Source organism: Miniopterus schreibersii (genome assembly GCF_964146895.1).
Source record: "Miniopterus schreibersii genome assembly, chromosome: 6".
In the NCBI taxonomy this organism is placed as follows: domain Eukaryota; kingdom Metazoa; phylum Chordata; class Mammalia; order Chiroptera; family Miniopteridae; genus Miniopterus; species Miniopterus schreibersii.
In genome coordinates, this window is record NC_138107.1 from 7111672 (window position 1) to 7128909 (window position 17238).

Here is a 17238-nt window from a genome sequence, read left to right on the forward strand (position 1 = left end):
TGAAAAGTGGGTGAATCCAGTCTTTATACCACGGCTCATACAGGTCCCTCCCCTAACCCACCCGTCCATCCAGCCCCCACTTGGCCTTCCCTCCAGAATCCGGATGGGGCTGAGGCACAGGAGGAAAGAGATGGAGGAATGACAAGGAGGAATGAAGAGAGAGGCGGAAGGGAAACAAAGAAGCAAAGAGCAAAGGGAGGAGAGGAAACTGAAGCCCAGAGAGAGGGGTGACCTACCCCAGCCACAGCAAGCTGGAAGCAGCCCCTGAACACGAGTCAGCCCTGAGCCCACACTCAGGAGCACGCAGACCATTGAAGACAAAGTGAGAAGACAGAAAGAGGACCCTCCACCGGGCCCAAGTGGCCCAACACCTTGATCTTGGACTTCTCAGCCTCTGGAACTCTGAGAAATACATTTCTGTTGTTTAAGCTGGTGGGGGGGGGGGGCGCGGGGAGAATAGATGGCTGGGAAATGGTAGGGCCTGGCATTGACCTTCGGGGAGTCTAGTTCCAACGTGTGAATGTTCTCTATTAGGCTGCTGCCTGTCGAGGTAGGGTCCTGGACCCGTCTCACACAGATGGGGAAGCCGAGGAGCAGGGAGAAAAGCAACGGCTGTGGAAGGACACTTGGTAGGGGAGGGGAGTCCCTGGATGCGGTGGGGCCCAGGCAGGGGTTTCCCTAAGCAGGATCAGAACTGAGATATATCAGCTATGGGCCCCCCAGCCCAGTCTCCTCCCTGGACATTTACAAGAAAAATTAGAATGAAATGAACGTCAGAAGTATCCCTGAAGGAAAGTGAAGCCCAAAAGCAAACTGCAGCCTGAGAGGTGAGTGTGGGAGGCCCAGAGACCCCGGGGACATTTTAATCCTGCCGGTGAGGGTATGGAAGATGCTGCTGCTTCCGAACAACCCCTTGCAGCACTATCCTTGTCATCTTCCTGAGTCGCTATCTAGTTGTGAGTCCCTGCAGAAGTGACAGGGCAGGGGGCAATGTGACCAGCAACCCAATTCACAGTGCCCCAGTGACATGAGCCCTGCTCCTATTGAATCCTCTGAAGGGCCGGCGGAGGGCTGGAACCAGACTGGATGGCAGGAGCAGGGCAGAAACTGCTTTTTCTGCCCAGATGTGGAGGAAGCTGCCCTGGTCCAAGAGGAGCAGAGGAAACAAACAGAGGACAAGCTGGCAAAACGATGGGGGTGGGTTGGGGGGGAAAGACACTAGAGTAAAAGACACCAAGCCTCCCAGAGACACAGTGGCTAAGGTGGGATAACCCACTCAAGCTCCCTTCCCACAAGCCAGGGCAATGTCCACATTCAGAAGACCAGAAAGTCACACTGAACTGGAGAGAATGTCTGAGATAACCTATTGATCTGCCCCCACAGAATCCTCCATGCCCATCTCACCGGTGGTTTACAGGAAGGAGGCTGGAGCCCTCCTCCCTAGGGGCCCAGAGAAGCTCACCCCAATGTCCAAAGCAAGGCACAGTACACTCTCTCTTCCCTGCCTTGGGGCTCCTCAGCTCTCTCCCTTTCCCCCCATATAGACCAGACATCATCTGGCAACCTACAATTCTTTCTTTTTTTTCCTTTTTTAAAACCACTCTCTCGTTTGGGCAGAGAGGGTGGCAAGTTTGCACTTGTCCTACAAGTGCACAAGCCCTACGCATAATTGGTGGCAGCAGGCAAAGCTGCTTCAAGGGGAGGGGTTTGCCAGTGGAATGAAGGAGGGACGTCCTAGAATGATGGGGCTGGAAGGGACCTTGGAGGTCATCTGATCCAACATTTTTGTGACCTCCACAAAAATTCCCGTGATCTATGTGCTCCATTCCTGTGATCTATGTGCTCCCAACCCAACTGTCATCTTTCTTGCCCTGTAGAAAGGTTCTCCAGCCTCCCCCCCCCCCCCGGCTTCCTAAGGGCACTGTCTCCTTTCCACCACGGAGCTAATCCACCACCTTGATTTCTAGATGAGGACACTGAGGCCCATGGAGATGTGACTTGCCCAACGGTAATCTTCATCATCCCGGGATAGAGCTGGGACAAGAAACCCAGATGCTTGAGTCGGTTTCCATTCTCCTCAGTTTCCACTCCATCCCTGGGGAAGGAAGGGCACAGGTCTCCCTAGGGAGAAAGGAGACCTCTGACAAAGCCTGCCTGTCACCCCAGCTGATATGGGCCGCCAGTGTCAAAGGTCTAAGAACCGAGTTATTTTCAAGGAGATCCTTGTCATTGTCCCTTTCTGCTGGGTACCTTGAAGGCTCTATGAGGTTAGTGTGGGTCCCAATGATCTCTTTCTTGCAGAAAACTGACTCCAAAGCATAATTTCCTGACATGGACTCAGTCAGACTGGAGCCCCATACTCCAAGAAGCCCTCCCCACCTTTCAAGAGGTCTCTCTTCTTTCCGCTGGGGGAAGGACAGCGAATGCAACGCCGGTGGATGTGTCAGGAGGTGGTGTCCATGGTTCAGAGACACTGCTCCTTCAACATACTTTGCCCTATTTTTTTAAAATCTCATTTATCGGCCCTCAGCTGCCCCTGCAGATGGAGGGATAAAGGGTTGATGGATTGGTCAGGGGCAGTCTTGAAGCTTCAAGGGCAGGTTTGGGGGAGCCTTGTACAGTCTTTGCCTTTGTACTTGCACACTTTAGGCATAGCTCTGTAGGTTAGCTTTGGCCCCCGCGCTGAGCGCATAGGATGTTTTATATGTGAGCCAAGGTCCCTTCGGGTAGGGTGGCTCCGGGGGCTGCCTCTAAGGCCTTAACTGCGGGGCAGCTGGCCCTGGAGCTGGCAGTTTTAGCTGGGGGAAGGCTGCCTTCTTCTGGGTCCTCGATTAAAGTGGGCTCAGCGCTGCGAATGGGGGATGGAGTCCTGACGGGGCGCGGAGTGGTGGACTTGGCAGGGCGCTGAGTCGGCCCCCTTTCGAGCTGCTCTGCTTTTCCGAGGTCTCGTGTGGCTGCGTCGCGCGTGTCGGGTTGTGTCGGCCCACGTGCCCGGGTGCCCGCGCGCCCCAGCCGCCCCGACACCCCGCGCTCTCTTTGTCTCCTCGCGGAGGTGTGCGTGCAAACCTGCGGCGCACGGCCCTCATCGCGTGCGAGCGCGGGGGCGCACCCTAAACCCCCACTCCTCCCGCGGGGAGAGAGGGGCCGAGCCGGAGCCGGGTGCTGTTTGGTCTGGAGCCGAGCGGGGCTCGCATTGATCCATTGATTGTGCGCGGTCTGCGCCTGACCTCCCTGCTCCCGGGGAAGCCGTCTCCATGGAGACGGGCCCGCTCCCCCAGCGCCGGATTGTAAATTCCTGCAGGCGGCCGCCCGGCAGCCCGGGGAGGGGGCGCCGCGCCCGCGCGCGGGGGGAGCGCCGCCGCGCCGAGGCCCCGTTTGAAAGAAAAAAGGGCACGAAGAAGGAGGCGGCGGCGGCGGCGGCGGCGGCGGAGGGCGGGGGGAGGAAGAAAACGAAAAGGAGCGAGGAGAGGAGGAGAGAGAGGAGGAGGAGGAGAGAGGCGAAGAAAACGAGACGGAGCCCGAGGGACGGAGAAAGAACGAGGGAGGAAGAAAGAGGCAGAAAGGGCGTGTTCCTGGCGCGGCGTGTCCCCTCCCCTTTCTCAGGTCCCTCGCTCGGGCTCCGCGCGCTCTCCGGCGGCAGCTCTCTCCGGGCGAAGCTGGGAATTGGGGGGATTATACGGCGCAGCCCGCCGCCGACCGCGCAGCCCGGCTCGGAGGGGGCGAGCGTTCCCTCCGCCGGCGGCTCCGCGCGCCCCGGCCCCGCCGCGCGCTCCGCCTCGCCCTTCCCGGCGTCGGGGCGGGAGAAGCCGGCAGCGTCGGGAGCACCCGCCAGGGCGCCGCGGTCCGCGCCCCGCACCGCAGCCCCCGGCCGGGCCCCGGAGGGGCGCCCCCTCCCCCCTCCGGCGCGCGGGGCCCCGGGCCGCTTCCGCCCTCCGGGAGCTGCGAGACCGGCCCCGGGTCGCTCCAGCATGGGCTCGGGGCGCGCGCCTGGGCTCTGCCTGCTGGTCCTGCTGGTCCACGCCCGCGCCGCCCAGCACGGCAAAGCCGCGCAAGGTAAGGAAGGAGGGGCGCGGGCTGCGGGGCGGCCGGGCTGCGGGGCCCGGGGCGGGGGCGCGATTTCCGAGGGGCAGGGCAGGTGCTGGGCGTGCTGCTGTCAGGGTCGGCGCCGTGCACCACCCTCCCGGGCTGGGGACCTGACCCCAGGGCGCTACGCCCCGGGCGAAAGGCTGGGAGAGTCACGGGCAGAACAGATGAGTGAGAAGTTTGCGGGGGGGGGGGGGGGGGCGGGCCTGGGCAGACGTGATCACGCACCTCAGGATTCTGCCTGTTTCACTGTCACCCCAGCATCTTCGAGACTTCTTGTCCTCCAGAAGTAGGAGAGAATCTTCTCAGACATTGCCAGAAACTTCAGCTGTGGCCTGGAGACACTGAGAATGAAACTTTTCAGCCATGCCATAGGTTTCTTCCCCTCACTCGCATGGAATTTTCGAAGTTGTTATCTTATCAGTAGAAAAATGTTAAAGAAAACTAGGATCTTTTATGGAAAAAGCAACTCGTCGTCTCACTGGATGGTAGGGAGCTGAAGAAAATTTCTGTGACTGGTTCCCGGCAAGAATGTTGCGTTTCTGCCTCTTTGGGGGGAAATCTCTTTCGTCTTGCATGGCTTTCATTTCTTATCATAATATTTATTTATTAAGGCCTCGGGTTTCCAATTCCATTTAAATCCAGGTCAGAATTGCATTAAAATAACAAAGTAAAATTCCAGGCTGGGGAGCTCTGACAGATCCCTCTAGGAATTAAAGAGACAGGCAGGGAGGCCCTCCCGCCCCCACCCCTGACCCTAGGCTCATTGCTTGACCAGTCCCCAGGCTGTGCTGGCAGAAAACACGCTAGTGGACCACAGTTCTCCTGGGGGCAGCCTCCCCTCCCCCTTGACCTCTTGCTGCACCCTTCCCCCATCATCTCCTCACCCAGGAAAAGATTTATATGGGCAAAAGAAAATTCCTCCTGGCAAGGCTTTGCCCAGGAGGGTGTGATTCTTCTCTTGGTTATCCCAGGGGCTCCTGAGGCCAAGCTGGGGTGTGAAGGTGGCTGGGCCAGAAGGGAAAGTTGAACTTGGGAGTAGGGGAAGCCTGAGTCTCTGGTAGTCAGGTCGCTGTGTCCTGGAGCCTGAGCACTTGGTTCTTAAGCTGCTGTTTGCACTGGATGGGCTCCCACTCTGTTAAAAGGAAGGTGCTATATCAATGCCATCCTCTCCTCCCAAAACACTGCTCTTCAACTACCCCCTTTCTCTTCCAGTCCTTTAACAGAACCAAAACCCAAGAGAACCTTAGCTGTCAAATACCAGACCCCACCCCCAGCCCTTCCAACCCCAAACTGCTTCTGTTCCAGTCCTGGTTCCAGACAGCCCACTACCACTACCCCCCAGCCTGGGAGCAGCCCCTCTCCCACTGTGGATTTGCTTGTGTTTTCATAAACAAAGCTGGCTTTTGTAGTGCGTGCTGACTTACTCATAACATGGAATTAGCTAGGGAGTTTAGTCTGAAGGAAGGAACAGATTTCATGCAGTAATCTGGAGACAAGATAAGGGCCTCTTTCAAGTTAGAGCCAGTGTCTGTAGTGGCCTAGTGAGACTGGGGGGCTGGGGGGGAAAGGGAGAGCAAGCAGTATATTCATCCAAGGCAGATGGAGACTCCTAAAAGGGGCAGGTGCTGTCAAGCCAAGGCTTTCAAGCCTGGGAGGGTCTCCCCGTCATTCAGCGACAGGAGGACTCAGATTCTCTCCAAGGTACTCTTAGGCTCACTCTTTCACGGGACACCCTGCTGGGTGCTGTGGGAAATGCAGCCAGAGAGGAGGCCCCTGCCCTCAAGGAACTTACAGACTGGTAGTTTTGTCCCCTGCTTATCTCGCATTCAAGCCACACTTGCTCTAACCGGGCTGTAGTTCCCTTTGCATCTCCCTTCCTGCTGATCCCTGAGTCTAGCTGGGCGTAGAATGGAGGCCTGTCATTTCAGCTACCTTTGACCCTGCTATTCAGGAAATTTATCAACCTAGCCTGCCAGAGATTTCCAAACAACAGGTTCGCTGAGTTAGAGGGATGTCTCTGGACCCATATCTGCAGGCCAGTGCCTCAGGAAGGAGACGTGCTGACCGGGCAGGGCAGCCTTACCCACAGGCAGAAAGCTGTGGACATTCCTGCTCCCAAACGTGCCTCTTAGTTCCCACCAGTTCCGTAAAGTGTGTCTTTAGTGCCACATGTTGTTAACCTTCACCTGAGGATATTTTTTCCATTGGTTTTTAAAGAGAGTGGAGGGTGGGGGGACAGGCGTCGATGTGAGAGAGACACATTGATCAACCGTTTCCCTCCACACACGCCCCAGCTGGGGCAGGGATTGACCCTGCAACCCACGTATGTGCCCTTGACTGGGAATTGAACCCATGACTCTGGTGCTCAGGCCGACGTGCTAACCACTGAGCACAGCGGCCAGGGCAATGCCATATGCTTTTAAATGAAGCTTTAGCAGGTCTTTAAAATACAAATACCCTTGCCAAGTATCTTTCACAGTTACATTATCTCTGGGGATATCTGGATCTCTGTCCCTTTTCTCCAGAGATTGGGGGCCAGGGGGATCAAAGTGGTGTGGAGTGGGGAAGAGGGGAAGGACAGGGAAGGGAGCCTGAGTGTGCAGGTTGTGTGTGTGTGAGGTTCACCAGCATCACCCACAGGTAACACAGCTGGGTGTCTGTGTAAACTGTGACTGGCTAAGTGTGAATACGGGTGTTTGGTCTTTGAGAGCCGTGTGTGGGTGAGTGGGTGGGTAAGCAGTGGGACTGGGGGTGCGTGAACGTGAGGGTACATGGTTTTGAGTGTTTTTCAAGTGCCCGTCTGAGTATTTTGAAGTAGACAGACTGGATAACCAAGATAATTGTTAACTTAAAAGCATTAATTTGCTTTTTTTAGGGGGGGTGCTGCAGTGGTTTAAAAGGCCTAATCCTGGTGTAGGGCTCAGGTTACAGCTGAATGAAAAAGGTCTCCTGGCCTCGGGGAAAACTTGTCCCCAGGAGGGGCTCAGGGAGGGAGAGCCAGCCTGGCCGTTTCGTTTACCTGGTAGTTTTCTCTCCCCATTAGGGATAGAATTTTGATAAAGTCATGTATTTAGAGTTTCCAAGTAGCGCCATCCTGGGGACTGAGAGCGTTCATCTGGCGGCAAACAGTGTCTCTCTGTCTCGGTGCGTCTCCCCGGGTCTCTGTCTGGGTGTGTGTGTCTCTCTCTCTTTCCCCCACCCCTTTCTTCCCCTTTAATGTGGCTGTTTCCTCTCCTCCCCGCTTCCCTGGGCTCCTGTGGCCAGCTCTTACAGTGAGGGGACTGTTCCTCCTAGCCCCTCCCTCCAAAATATGAAATGAAAACCATCACCGTGTCAGCGGGTGAGGGTGGCCCCATGGGCAGCCTGCTAATGCCCGTGCCCCGTCCAGGCCACACTGGGGAGAGTCAGTCCCTGCTCTTGCAGCCTGGTCGTCAATCTAAGCCCCCCCCCCACCTTTTCCAGAGGGTAGAGAGGGGCAGGACTGCTTAGAAATTCCTCAGGAATCCCTTTGACCTCTCTTCTCAGTGACATGTCCCGTGGGGGTGGGGTTGGAGAACTTTTCCAATTCTTACCCTTCATCTCCCTGAGTCTCTACAGGGTGGAATGAGAGAGAGGGGACTAGAAGACACGGAGCCAGAGTTACTACAGGCAGAGAAAGAAGAAAGTTATCAGCAACCCCTAAATGAGGTTGTTTTCTGAAACCTTCAGGAATCTGAGAGCATGAGAACCGGTTTGAGATGTGAGCGGCTGGGACCTGTTGTAAAAGGAGCCGGCCCTGGGTGTGAGTTTGGGAATGCGAGGTGAGGTGTGCATTCACTGGGCTGGGGGGGGGGGGGTGCGTGCACGAGCCTGTGTGTGCATGCGTGTGCGCGCGGTGCTCCTGTGAGAGGAGAGAGGAAGCGGGGCAATGTGCGTTTTGTTTTCGTTGGAAAAGTGAAGAAGTGGAATGGCTCGGTCAGTGCCTTGAACTGGGGTGGGGGAAGGGAACTGATGGCTGCAGACCCTCTTGAGAAGGTGGAGGTAGAGGAGTTGCTGCCTGAACTCACCCCAGTCCTGCCCCCGGTTCTGGTCCCCGGGTGTCAGGGTGTGGGCCTCCTTTGATGTCCTGTACCCCTAGCACATGACCGCTTATAAGAAAGAGTCCCTGTCAGGGCTGGAAACTGCAAAGCTGCTCTGAGGCTGGCAGTGCCCGCAAGAGGCCCAGACGTGGGGACAGCTTCTTCAGGCTCAGCTATAAGACAGGAGTCTGCAGACAGGGAGACTGCTGCGCTTTGGGGGAAAGTGATGCAACTGCCAACCCAGGAATGTTTGAGGGGTAGAGGAGCTCGTCACCTGGGCTAAGAGGGTACATGCGCCCTCAGCCTCTCCCCAGTGGCCCCTCTGTCACCAGGCTGCCAGCTCTCCTCCTCGTGGGCCCACATATTGCCAGCCCCAAGTGGCACGGGGTGGGGAGTATGGTGCCAGTGGATTTACATAGATGTAGAGCCTAAGGATTGGGGCTTCTGAGGAAATAATTGACATTCTCTTGCTCACTAGTAAAATGGACTAGGGTATCAGGGTCCCTTGAGATTCTGCATGTATCGAAATCCTTCCCACTGAAGGCAGAAGACACCACTGCAAGCTTAGCTGTGCAGCCAGGCCTCTGGCCTGAACCTCAGGCCCTCTTCTCCCTGGGCCCGGCCCCGTTGCTCCCTGCCGCAGTCCGAGTCGCTTGGCTGCACTTCCTTTCTTCCCCCACCCCAGTGTCCTGGGGCCCAAGTACCTGATAGTTATTACTCTGTCTTAAGTGGGGCATTTCCCCCTGGAAATAGCCTCTGCAGAACAAGTGTTTCTGTGTATGTGCGCGCGCGCATGCATCCAACAGTGCCTGGAAGTGGAGCTTAAGTGTTTGTGTTCTGGGAACTGAGCACTCTGGGTGAGGCCCCAGAGCCCCATCCCTGCTCTCATACCATGTATTCTGTGCTCTGAGTCTAGCCCTCTGCATTCGGCTCCAACTCGGAGGGCTCCCCTTTTGACCAAGGTGCTGTTTTGTAGTTGCCATCGGATGCTTCAGTTTGGCCCCACGTGTGGGATGGTAGCTGCACAGGGCGCTGTGGCTCTCACTCTTACCAAGGTTTCCCTGTGGCTGTAACCATAGCCCCAGAGAGCTGGGGGGTTGGGTTTCAGAGCCTCGGGCCAGGGGCTCTCGGCTTCTGGTCACTGACGCGCACAGCTGAGGGAAGACCAGGGCAGAAGATCCAGAAGAAGGAACCAGATCTTAGGAATCCCTGGGTAAGGGTGGAGTGTCAGGATATGTGGACATGGGGGTGGGGTGGGAGAGGGGGGTGCTTAAAGGGTAGACCCTGGGGAGCAGGTTTACAGAGAGGACGTTTTTACAAGTTTCTAATTATATTTATTTGGAGTTTTCCTCTGGCGGTTTGAAGCTGTTAACAGCAGGAACCTGTATCCCTGGTGTTTGTTTTTGTTTCTAACCAGCTGCTTGGCCCAGCACAGTGAATCCAAGGGCAGGAGACACCTGCCCACTGCAGCACTGCCCACCCCTACCTCACTGCAACTCTGTGCGCCCACCGTGCTGCACCGCCCTCCTCCCATGCACCACCAGCCCTCCCACCTCCCCGCCTCCCGGTGCCCAGAGCCCCCAAGCATCCGCATGCCCACTGCTGATTTCCTACCATGTGCTGGATGTTTGCTTCATGCTGGACTAAGTGCTGAGTTGGGTGGGGGGAGGCACAACAATGAAGGCATGGCTCCTCCCTCCGGGGTTCTCGGCGTGTGTGAGGGAGCACTGGACAGGGAGCAGTGGTCCTGGCTCTGCACTGGCTGCTTGCTCCTTACCCTTGTACCCTCTCTGGGCCTGTTCCTCATCTGTACGACAGGCAGGACCGCTTGAGGACCAAGTGAAATAGCCCACGTGGAAGAACTTTGCACACTTAATGGAATTATATACTGTCTGACATCATGGTTCTTTATGTTGTTTTTGTTTCCATCATTTTAGAGAGATAAACCAATAATCGTGACACTGGAACCTGCCCCTGCCCACTGCCTGCCTCCCTGCCCCCCCTCCGAGTTCCTAGTGCGGTTCTTTCCTCCCCACCTTCAGTACCCCTACCCTGCCCATCGCCTACAGGCCTCTGCCTCAAGGTTGGTGGGTTGGTCCACATGAAAGGGAGAACATTCTTGTCCATTTAAAGGTACATTCAAATGAGCGAGGACCTGGATTAGGGACAAGACAGGACTTCAAAGAGAAACGCATCAGGGCCCGATGGGTGATGAGGCTCAGGCTCAGCCCCGTTCCCTCCCAGTCACCAGGCACCGCCTACCTTTCCTGGCCCTTCAGCTGAGCTGGCCCAGCTTGCGTAACAGGGAAGGGCTCGTTCTTAAAAGGAAGAAAGTGCTCTGTCTCCTCTCTTTGGGGTCTCCTGTGTGGTTTCCTGGACTCTCTCCAGTCCCCTCACCGCTGCCTGAGCTTTGTCCAGGCTGAGGATGGGCCCAGGCCCCAGGCCAGCTCCAGCTTGGGAAGGCATATTGAGAAGCCGAAAGGGGAAGCCGGGCTCCGCCCCTGTCCCTAATTGCCCCTTTGATGTGGAGGTCGAGCAGATGTGCACACAGGCAGGTACCAGTGTACACGCTGCAGGCTAGGGTGTCACGGCCAGCGCTCGGGCTGCCTCTGCTTTGGGTGTTACTCAGAGGTGAGAGGCAACATGAGGAAAGGATAAGGGAGCCGACCAGGAGCAGCAGTGGCCCCTGGTGCCTTGTCAGTGAGGCGAGGGGACATCTATCTGACAAGGATGCTGTGCAGAGATGCCTGGACAGCCACACGTAACATCTGAAGACCCTGAGATCCTATGATTCTACAGGATTCCTTAGGAATCCTGCCCTGGATTCACTGGTCCATCTTTTCTGGCCTCAGCATCACCAAATAGATGCCTCTGAGCAGGTATCTTACCTTCTCTGAGTTTCCTGTCTCTCTACCCTTAAATTAAGACTAAACTTCCTGGGATTTTCCTCCACCCAGAACAGTTGTGAGGTCACAGGAGAGCAAAAAAAGCGAGCTTTCTCTGCAGTAACCTAGAACAGAGGATGCCACAAAGATGGACCTCATCCCCTCACCCACCCACCCATGCATCCATCCATCCGTTTAACAAATGTATACCAAATGTCTTCGATGTTTCAGCTGTCTTGTTCACTGCTGAACGCCAGAACCCAGCAGTGCTCGGCATGTGGAATGACTATGCTCAACTCTTCCAGCTGCTGTGTAGGTTTCAGAGACTCAGAAGCCATGGTCTCGTGGTCTCGGGGAGCTTACAGCTTCAGTGGGGAGACGATACACGTAAACTAGAAGCTCAATAATGACACGGGTAGGGTATGAGAGAGAGGTTGGTTAGGGCTCCGAGAAGCTGACAGGCAGAGAAGGCTTAGGAGCTCAGAGGAAAGTAGATCAGAGGAGGGTGGAGCAGCCCCAGGTAGCGCCCCAGCAGGGGGCCCTGGTCCTGCCTTGCTGAAGGAGAGGGAAACAGGAAAACCTGGCTGGGGCAAGGATGTCCCCACCATGTGGGCACATTAGGACACCAGGCAGGCTGCTGTGGACCTTCCACTGGGCCCAGCAGGTTTGCCCAGAACTACCGAGCCCTGTGAGTGGCTAGGTAACTACTGTGGTAATACAGAGGTGGGGTAGACTCTATGGAGGGGTGCCTGCTCACCTGCAGCCTGCATTCCTGCTCGTTTCCATTTGTTGTTGTTCCTGAGCTGGACCTGGGCAAAATGTTGCAGTAGATGAAGTGTTTCCTGGGATCTTCCTGCTTCCCTTTTGGGAGTACATGTCCCCTTCCTCAGGGGAATCTTAGGCCTGCCTATGTTGTCATAATCTACCCTTTTAGGTCTGCCGTCTAACCCTCATATCCCCACCGGATCCCACTCCTCCTCCCCATATTTAGCAGAGTTTTTGGAGTGCTCTGCTAGGCACTGAAGCAAATCCAGAAGAAACGTGGGGTGACGCAGTTACGGTCCTGTGCTTTTGTGCCAGGAGAGGGCAAGGCAGGGAGGTCCTGGCTCATCATGCTATCTCTGCAGCCCCCACTCTCCCCCAGTGCAGCCTTTGAGCCAGCCCAGTGCCTGGGGTGGGGGTAAGGGCCCAAGAGGATGGCCTCACAGAGAATTGTGGAAGGTGGCCTTTTGGTCCCCACCTGGCCTCACCCACTAAGGCCGCCTCCTCCGGCACTTCCCAGCAGGGGCGGAGCAGGCAGAGGAGCAGGTACCGCCACGTGCCCCTGGTGGTCATTCCCCCACACCAGGCTTGGTGGGGCTTTGGTGAGGGGAAGCGGGAGGAGGGGTTCACAAAGGAGGCTGGAGAGAAGGTTGAGAGGACTAAACAGTGACCCTTTATTGAGCACTTACTATGTACCTGCACTGCCATGCTAAGTGCCTGGGAAGTATTAACTCATTTGATGCTCACAGCAGCCCCACAAGGAGGTGCTATTGTTACTATTATTATTTTTCAGTCCTCACCTGAGGATATGTTTTTATTGATTATTTCTTAGAGAGAGAGGAAGGGGCAGAGAGAGAAAGAAACATCGATGTGAGAGAGAAACATCAATCGGTTGCCTCCCTTAAGTGCCCCGACGGGGATCCAACCTGCAACCTAGGTATGTGCCCTGACCGGGAATTGAACCCACAACCTTTTGGTGTATGGGAAGACACTCTAACTGAGCCTTCCGGCCAGGATGAAGTGCTGCTGTTACGATTCCCGCGTGCAGAGGAGGCAGCTGGTGAGTGCAGAGGCTGGCCCAGGAGCACACAGCCATGGGTGTGCTGGCGTTTGAATTGACACTGTACCACTCCAGAACCCCTTTGCTCAAACGCTCTGTCGTGCCACTGCCCCAGTCTCTTCCCTGCTTGAGCAGAGTCTGTTCACATCACCTGTGCTGGGAAAAGGAAGACAGCATCCCAGCTTCACCCCGGAGGCCCTGACGCAGCTGGTCGAGAATGCCTGGACGGTCACACGTAAAAGGCCCCCGGAATCCCAGTGTGCAGCCAGTGTTGAGAACCACTGGGCTAAACCAGCCCACGCCCAACAGCGCACACTCTTTGTCAGGCCAGCTAGTAAACACTGGCACACTGGCACCTTGCGAGCAAGCTAAGATGCGACTTGCCATGGGTGTTGGTGGGATCCCGGTAGTGACATGTGGTTGGGCAGATGTGGGAATGAGCTCTGAAAGAATGAACTGGCAAAGGAGGAGATGCTGTAAATATTTCAGGGTCCTATTTCAGAGCTCTGTTTTAAGCCTGTTCTGCTTTGAAAGGTTCCATCCAAATAGCTGAAGGGTCCCTTCCTCAGCAAGTGACCAGCCAAGTGAGAAAAGAGCTTAAAAAGAAATAAAAATAAAATAAAGCCTGGCCAGTGCGGCTCAGTGGTTGAGTGTCGACCTATGAACCAAGAGGTCACAGTTTGATTCCCAGTCAGGGCACATGCTGACTCGATCCCCAGTGGGGGTTGTGGGTTCGATCCCCAGTGGGGGGCGTGCGGGAGGCAGCTGGTCAATGACTCTCATCATTGATGTTTCCATCTTTCCCTCTCCGTCTCCCCTCCTTTCTCTGAAATTAATATAAATAAGTAAATGTAAAATAAAGCCTCAGCAGAGCAGTGTAGCAATAGCTGGGAGCAAGCTGAGGCCCACCGAGTTCCCCAGACCAGGAACTCTGCAGGAAGAGCTTTTGGGAAGACAGTGTTGAGCCAGATTTGGGAAGCTTGGCACAGTGTGGCTAGAAGAGACAGGAGGATGCACCTCAATGTGGAGAGTGAGACGTGTGCGAATGTGTGGAAAGGTAGAGTGGTTGGTTATAGAGGGAATCAGGAGGAGATGGAGCCTCCAGTGCAGAAAGACTGCTGCAGAGGGATTAGCACTGAGCAGGCAGACGAGGCAGAGGTGGGGAAAGCCTAGGTGCTGGGAGTCCAGAGGCTCTGCCAGGACGCCTGGGCTCGCTGCAGTCAGCATCAGGGACTGAGCACTGGCTTGGAGGCGAGGGGAAAGGGCTGGGGGACCTTAGTGAAGCACCAGATGATTCCGAGACAGGTGTGTACGCAAAATGGCCCTGGAGGAGGAGCTTCCAGGTCACCCTTCGGGCTGCCCGGAAGGGGTGGAGAGACAGGAGAGAGCTCCAAGCTGGCGAACAGGGTGGTCGTCAGTCACTGGGATTGTCCAATGCCCCATGCCCCCCTCTAAGACTCACAAGGGTTACCACAGGAAAGGGGGTGATCATCCAGTCCCCCCTCCTCCAGGGACCCAACAAGAACATATAAAACTAAGCCTTAAGCCATTCAGAGTTTGGAATTAGTTGTTAAAAAATGTTTTCCCCACAGTGGAGGGCATGTGTAAATGTGGGGACAGAGTAAGGACAACTCAGGGTGTCTTGTCTTTCTTCACACATTTACCCACACTTGATATTTCCTCTCTTCTGACTATCTCACCTCCAAAACTCAACTTGAGTCTCACTCCTTGGGAGGTTTCTTGGTGCACTCAGGCCCAGGGGCCTCCCTCTTTGGAACTCCTAGCAGGCTGTGCTATTGGAAATGTTCTGGGTCTGTGTTGCCCCCAGGGCAGCCACTAGCAACGAAAGGCTACCGAGAATTTTGCCTGTGGCTAGAGCAGCTGAGGAACTGAATTTTAAATTAATTTAAATTTAAATAGCACAATGCCTAATGGTGAACACCTTACACAGCACAGCCCTTGAGCACCTGTTGATTTAATAGGTGATTTAATACTTAACATCATCTCAAGGGGACCAACTGTTTACCAGACACTGATTAGGTACTTTACGCAAGTTATCAAGTGTTCACACCCTCTCATGAGGAGGTATTAGCACCCCCATTTTAAGGAGGAAGAAATAAGTGAATTGGAAAAACCTCCCTGGAGTGGTAGCTGGACTTGAGTCTGGGACTGACAGGTGCCAGAGCTCAGGTTCTTCCTATGACAGTACATTTCTTACTACCATTTTCTCTTCATCAGTTGGACAAACCAATTCCCTACCAGCCTCTTACTATAAACAGAGGTCCCTCCTGCCCTCCCATATGAACTAGTCTTCCATCCTCTTTGGGATGACTTCCCAGGGTGGGCCAGCAGGCAGACACCACCAGTGCAGAGCCTGCGTGAGGGGAAGAGTCCGTGGGAATTATAGCAGTTGGAATCCCTGGCCAGGGGGACTGCTGCAGAGGCGTCGAAGAGAGCTGGAGGGCAGAGTATAGAGCTGCGAAGCCCAGGAGATCTGGGGCAGGGCCCTGGGGGCACTCTTCCACAGTTCACCTCTCTTCTTAGCTCCAGGAAGCCCCCTCAGTCCTGCCCCCTGCAAGTACTTCTTGAAATATGAAAGCAGAGGACAGTTAACTGTTTCAGGATAGGACTTGGGAGTGTCTATAAATTGGAGTGATTGCTGGTCCACGGGTTCATCCAGTCAGTAAAAAAGATATCAAGCACCTTAAGGATTTGGGTTCAAATAGGTCAGTGATAAAGCCTGAGAACCTGCATTTTAACAAAAGCCAGGCAATTCTACGGTCCACAGATCACACTTGGAAGTTGTAGTCCTTTATTTATAGTCTTTTATATATTTTTTACTTGCAAGTGGCTACTTATACACTATCTTGAAATGGCCTCTTCTTCCCCTGACCTTCCCTTTACCAGAGATTCTCAAGCCTGGCTGCATACTAGACTCACCTGGGAGCTTTAGGAAACTACTGATGACCAGGCCCCAGCTCAGGCTACTGACCAGAATCCTTGGGGTGAGGGGTGCTTAGGCACCCTTGGGAGAATTGACTCTGATGTGCAGCCAGGGTTGAGGACCCCTTGGCCTCACCTCTGATGCCTTCGTCACACTCAGCCACATCCTGCTTCGTGTTACTTATATGTCTCTCTTTTGGGTACGCTGAGTCACCTCTGAGCCTCCGCAGCCTTCTTACAAACACCTCCATAGCAGTTTCAACTGAATGAAACATTTTCTCCTATTTCAGTTCAGCTTTAGGGGCGCCAAAACATTGCTCCAGAAGTTGTAGTCTTTTGCCAAAGGGGAATAAATGATTCCCTTTCCTATGTCCTTTCTGAACCATCCTCTTTTTGCTGGGTCTTAGGTGGCCTCACCCCTTAGCATAGCTTTGTGAGTAGCACCTCGTGCCAAAGTGAGGGTCAGGAGAGGGGAGCACCTGACCTGAGATGAAAGAGCTCCAGGTGGCAGCATGGGTGGGCCTGCCTGAGTCAGCTGGAGAGTCACTTGTCAGACTTCAGGTGTTGGTGCCAGCCCCTGCCAGCCCCTGGTCCCTACGGCATTGACAGCGCAGGAGCCGAGGGAAATCTCCCAGGATGGAACTTCCTTCCTCTAAGGATTCTTGGCGCCATGGTGGGCAAGTGGAAGCAGGCCTGGTCTCAGGCAGAAGCATGAGGCAAGTGAGGATTCTCAGATGCTCCGTCCCCCTGTCTTCCCCCTTTAATTACCGGTGGCCCTGGACCTGCCCCTTCCCCAGAGCCACTGCCCACATGCCTTTTCTCTCCCCTCCCTCCAAGCTTGCTCCTAACTCACACTGGGCCAAATAGTTCTAATCAAGTTAAGTTTGCCACCCGGTCCAAGGGTTCTTGTTTGTTTTTAAATCAGAGGAGTGTTTCAGATGATGGAATTTTAGCTGTCAGTGCGGATTAAGTATTTTTGAGGGGAGTGGGTTTTTCCTGAATTCCTGAAATTACAGTCAGGCCACTCTGAAGTCAGAGGGCTGTGGAGAGCACCTGCTTCCTCAGGAGTCACTATCTCTACTTTGGGGAAAGGGGGTGTTACCAATGGGGGCACCAGCAGAGTGTCTTATGTACACCCTCTGCCCCTGCCAGATGTGGATGAGTGTGTGGAGGGGACCGACAACTGCCACATTGATGCTCTCTGCCAGAACACCCCGAGGTCCTACAAGTGCATCTGCAAGTCTGGCTACACGGGGGATGGTAAACACTGCAAAGGTGAGGCTGGGAGGGGGAGGGGGAGGAGGACCTCCTGGAGGGGGAAGGCAGTGTCACTGCCTGGCCGCAGGTGCCTTACACTAAGGCCTGTGATCCCCACTGACATGGGGAGGGGTTGATGGGCGTGGGGAGGGGAGGAGCTATTCCCAGAGAGAGCGCAGTTTTTGAA

General features: G+C 55.1%; 1 protein-coding gene across 7 annotated transcripts in view; it reads left to right on the forward strand.

The window, feature by feature from the left end:
* The first annotated feature begins 3449 nt into the window (after nt 1-3449).
* The window catches only part of SCUBE3 (signal peptide, CUB domain and EGF like domain containing 3), a 37202-nt gene continuing 23413 nt past the window's right edge, over nt 3450-17238 (forward strand). For all 7 annotated transcript variants that reach the window (XM_081139958.1, XM_081139963.1, XM_081139962.1 and 4 more), the window contains exons 1-2: nt 3450-4053; nt 16947-17069. In XM_081139958.1, the coding sequence (XP_080996084.1) occupies nt 3969-4053; nt 16947-17069 (208 nt within the window). In that variant the 5' untranslated portion in view covers nt 3450-3968. The remainder of the gene's footprint in view (nt 4054-16946; nt 17070-17238) is intronic.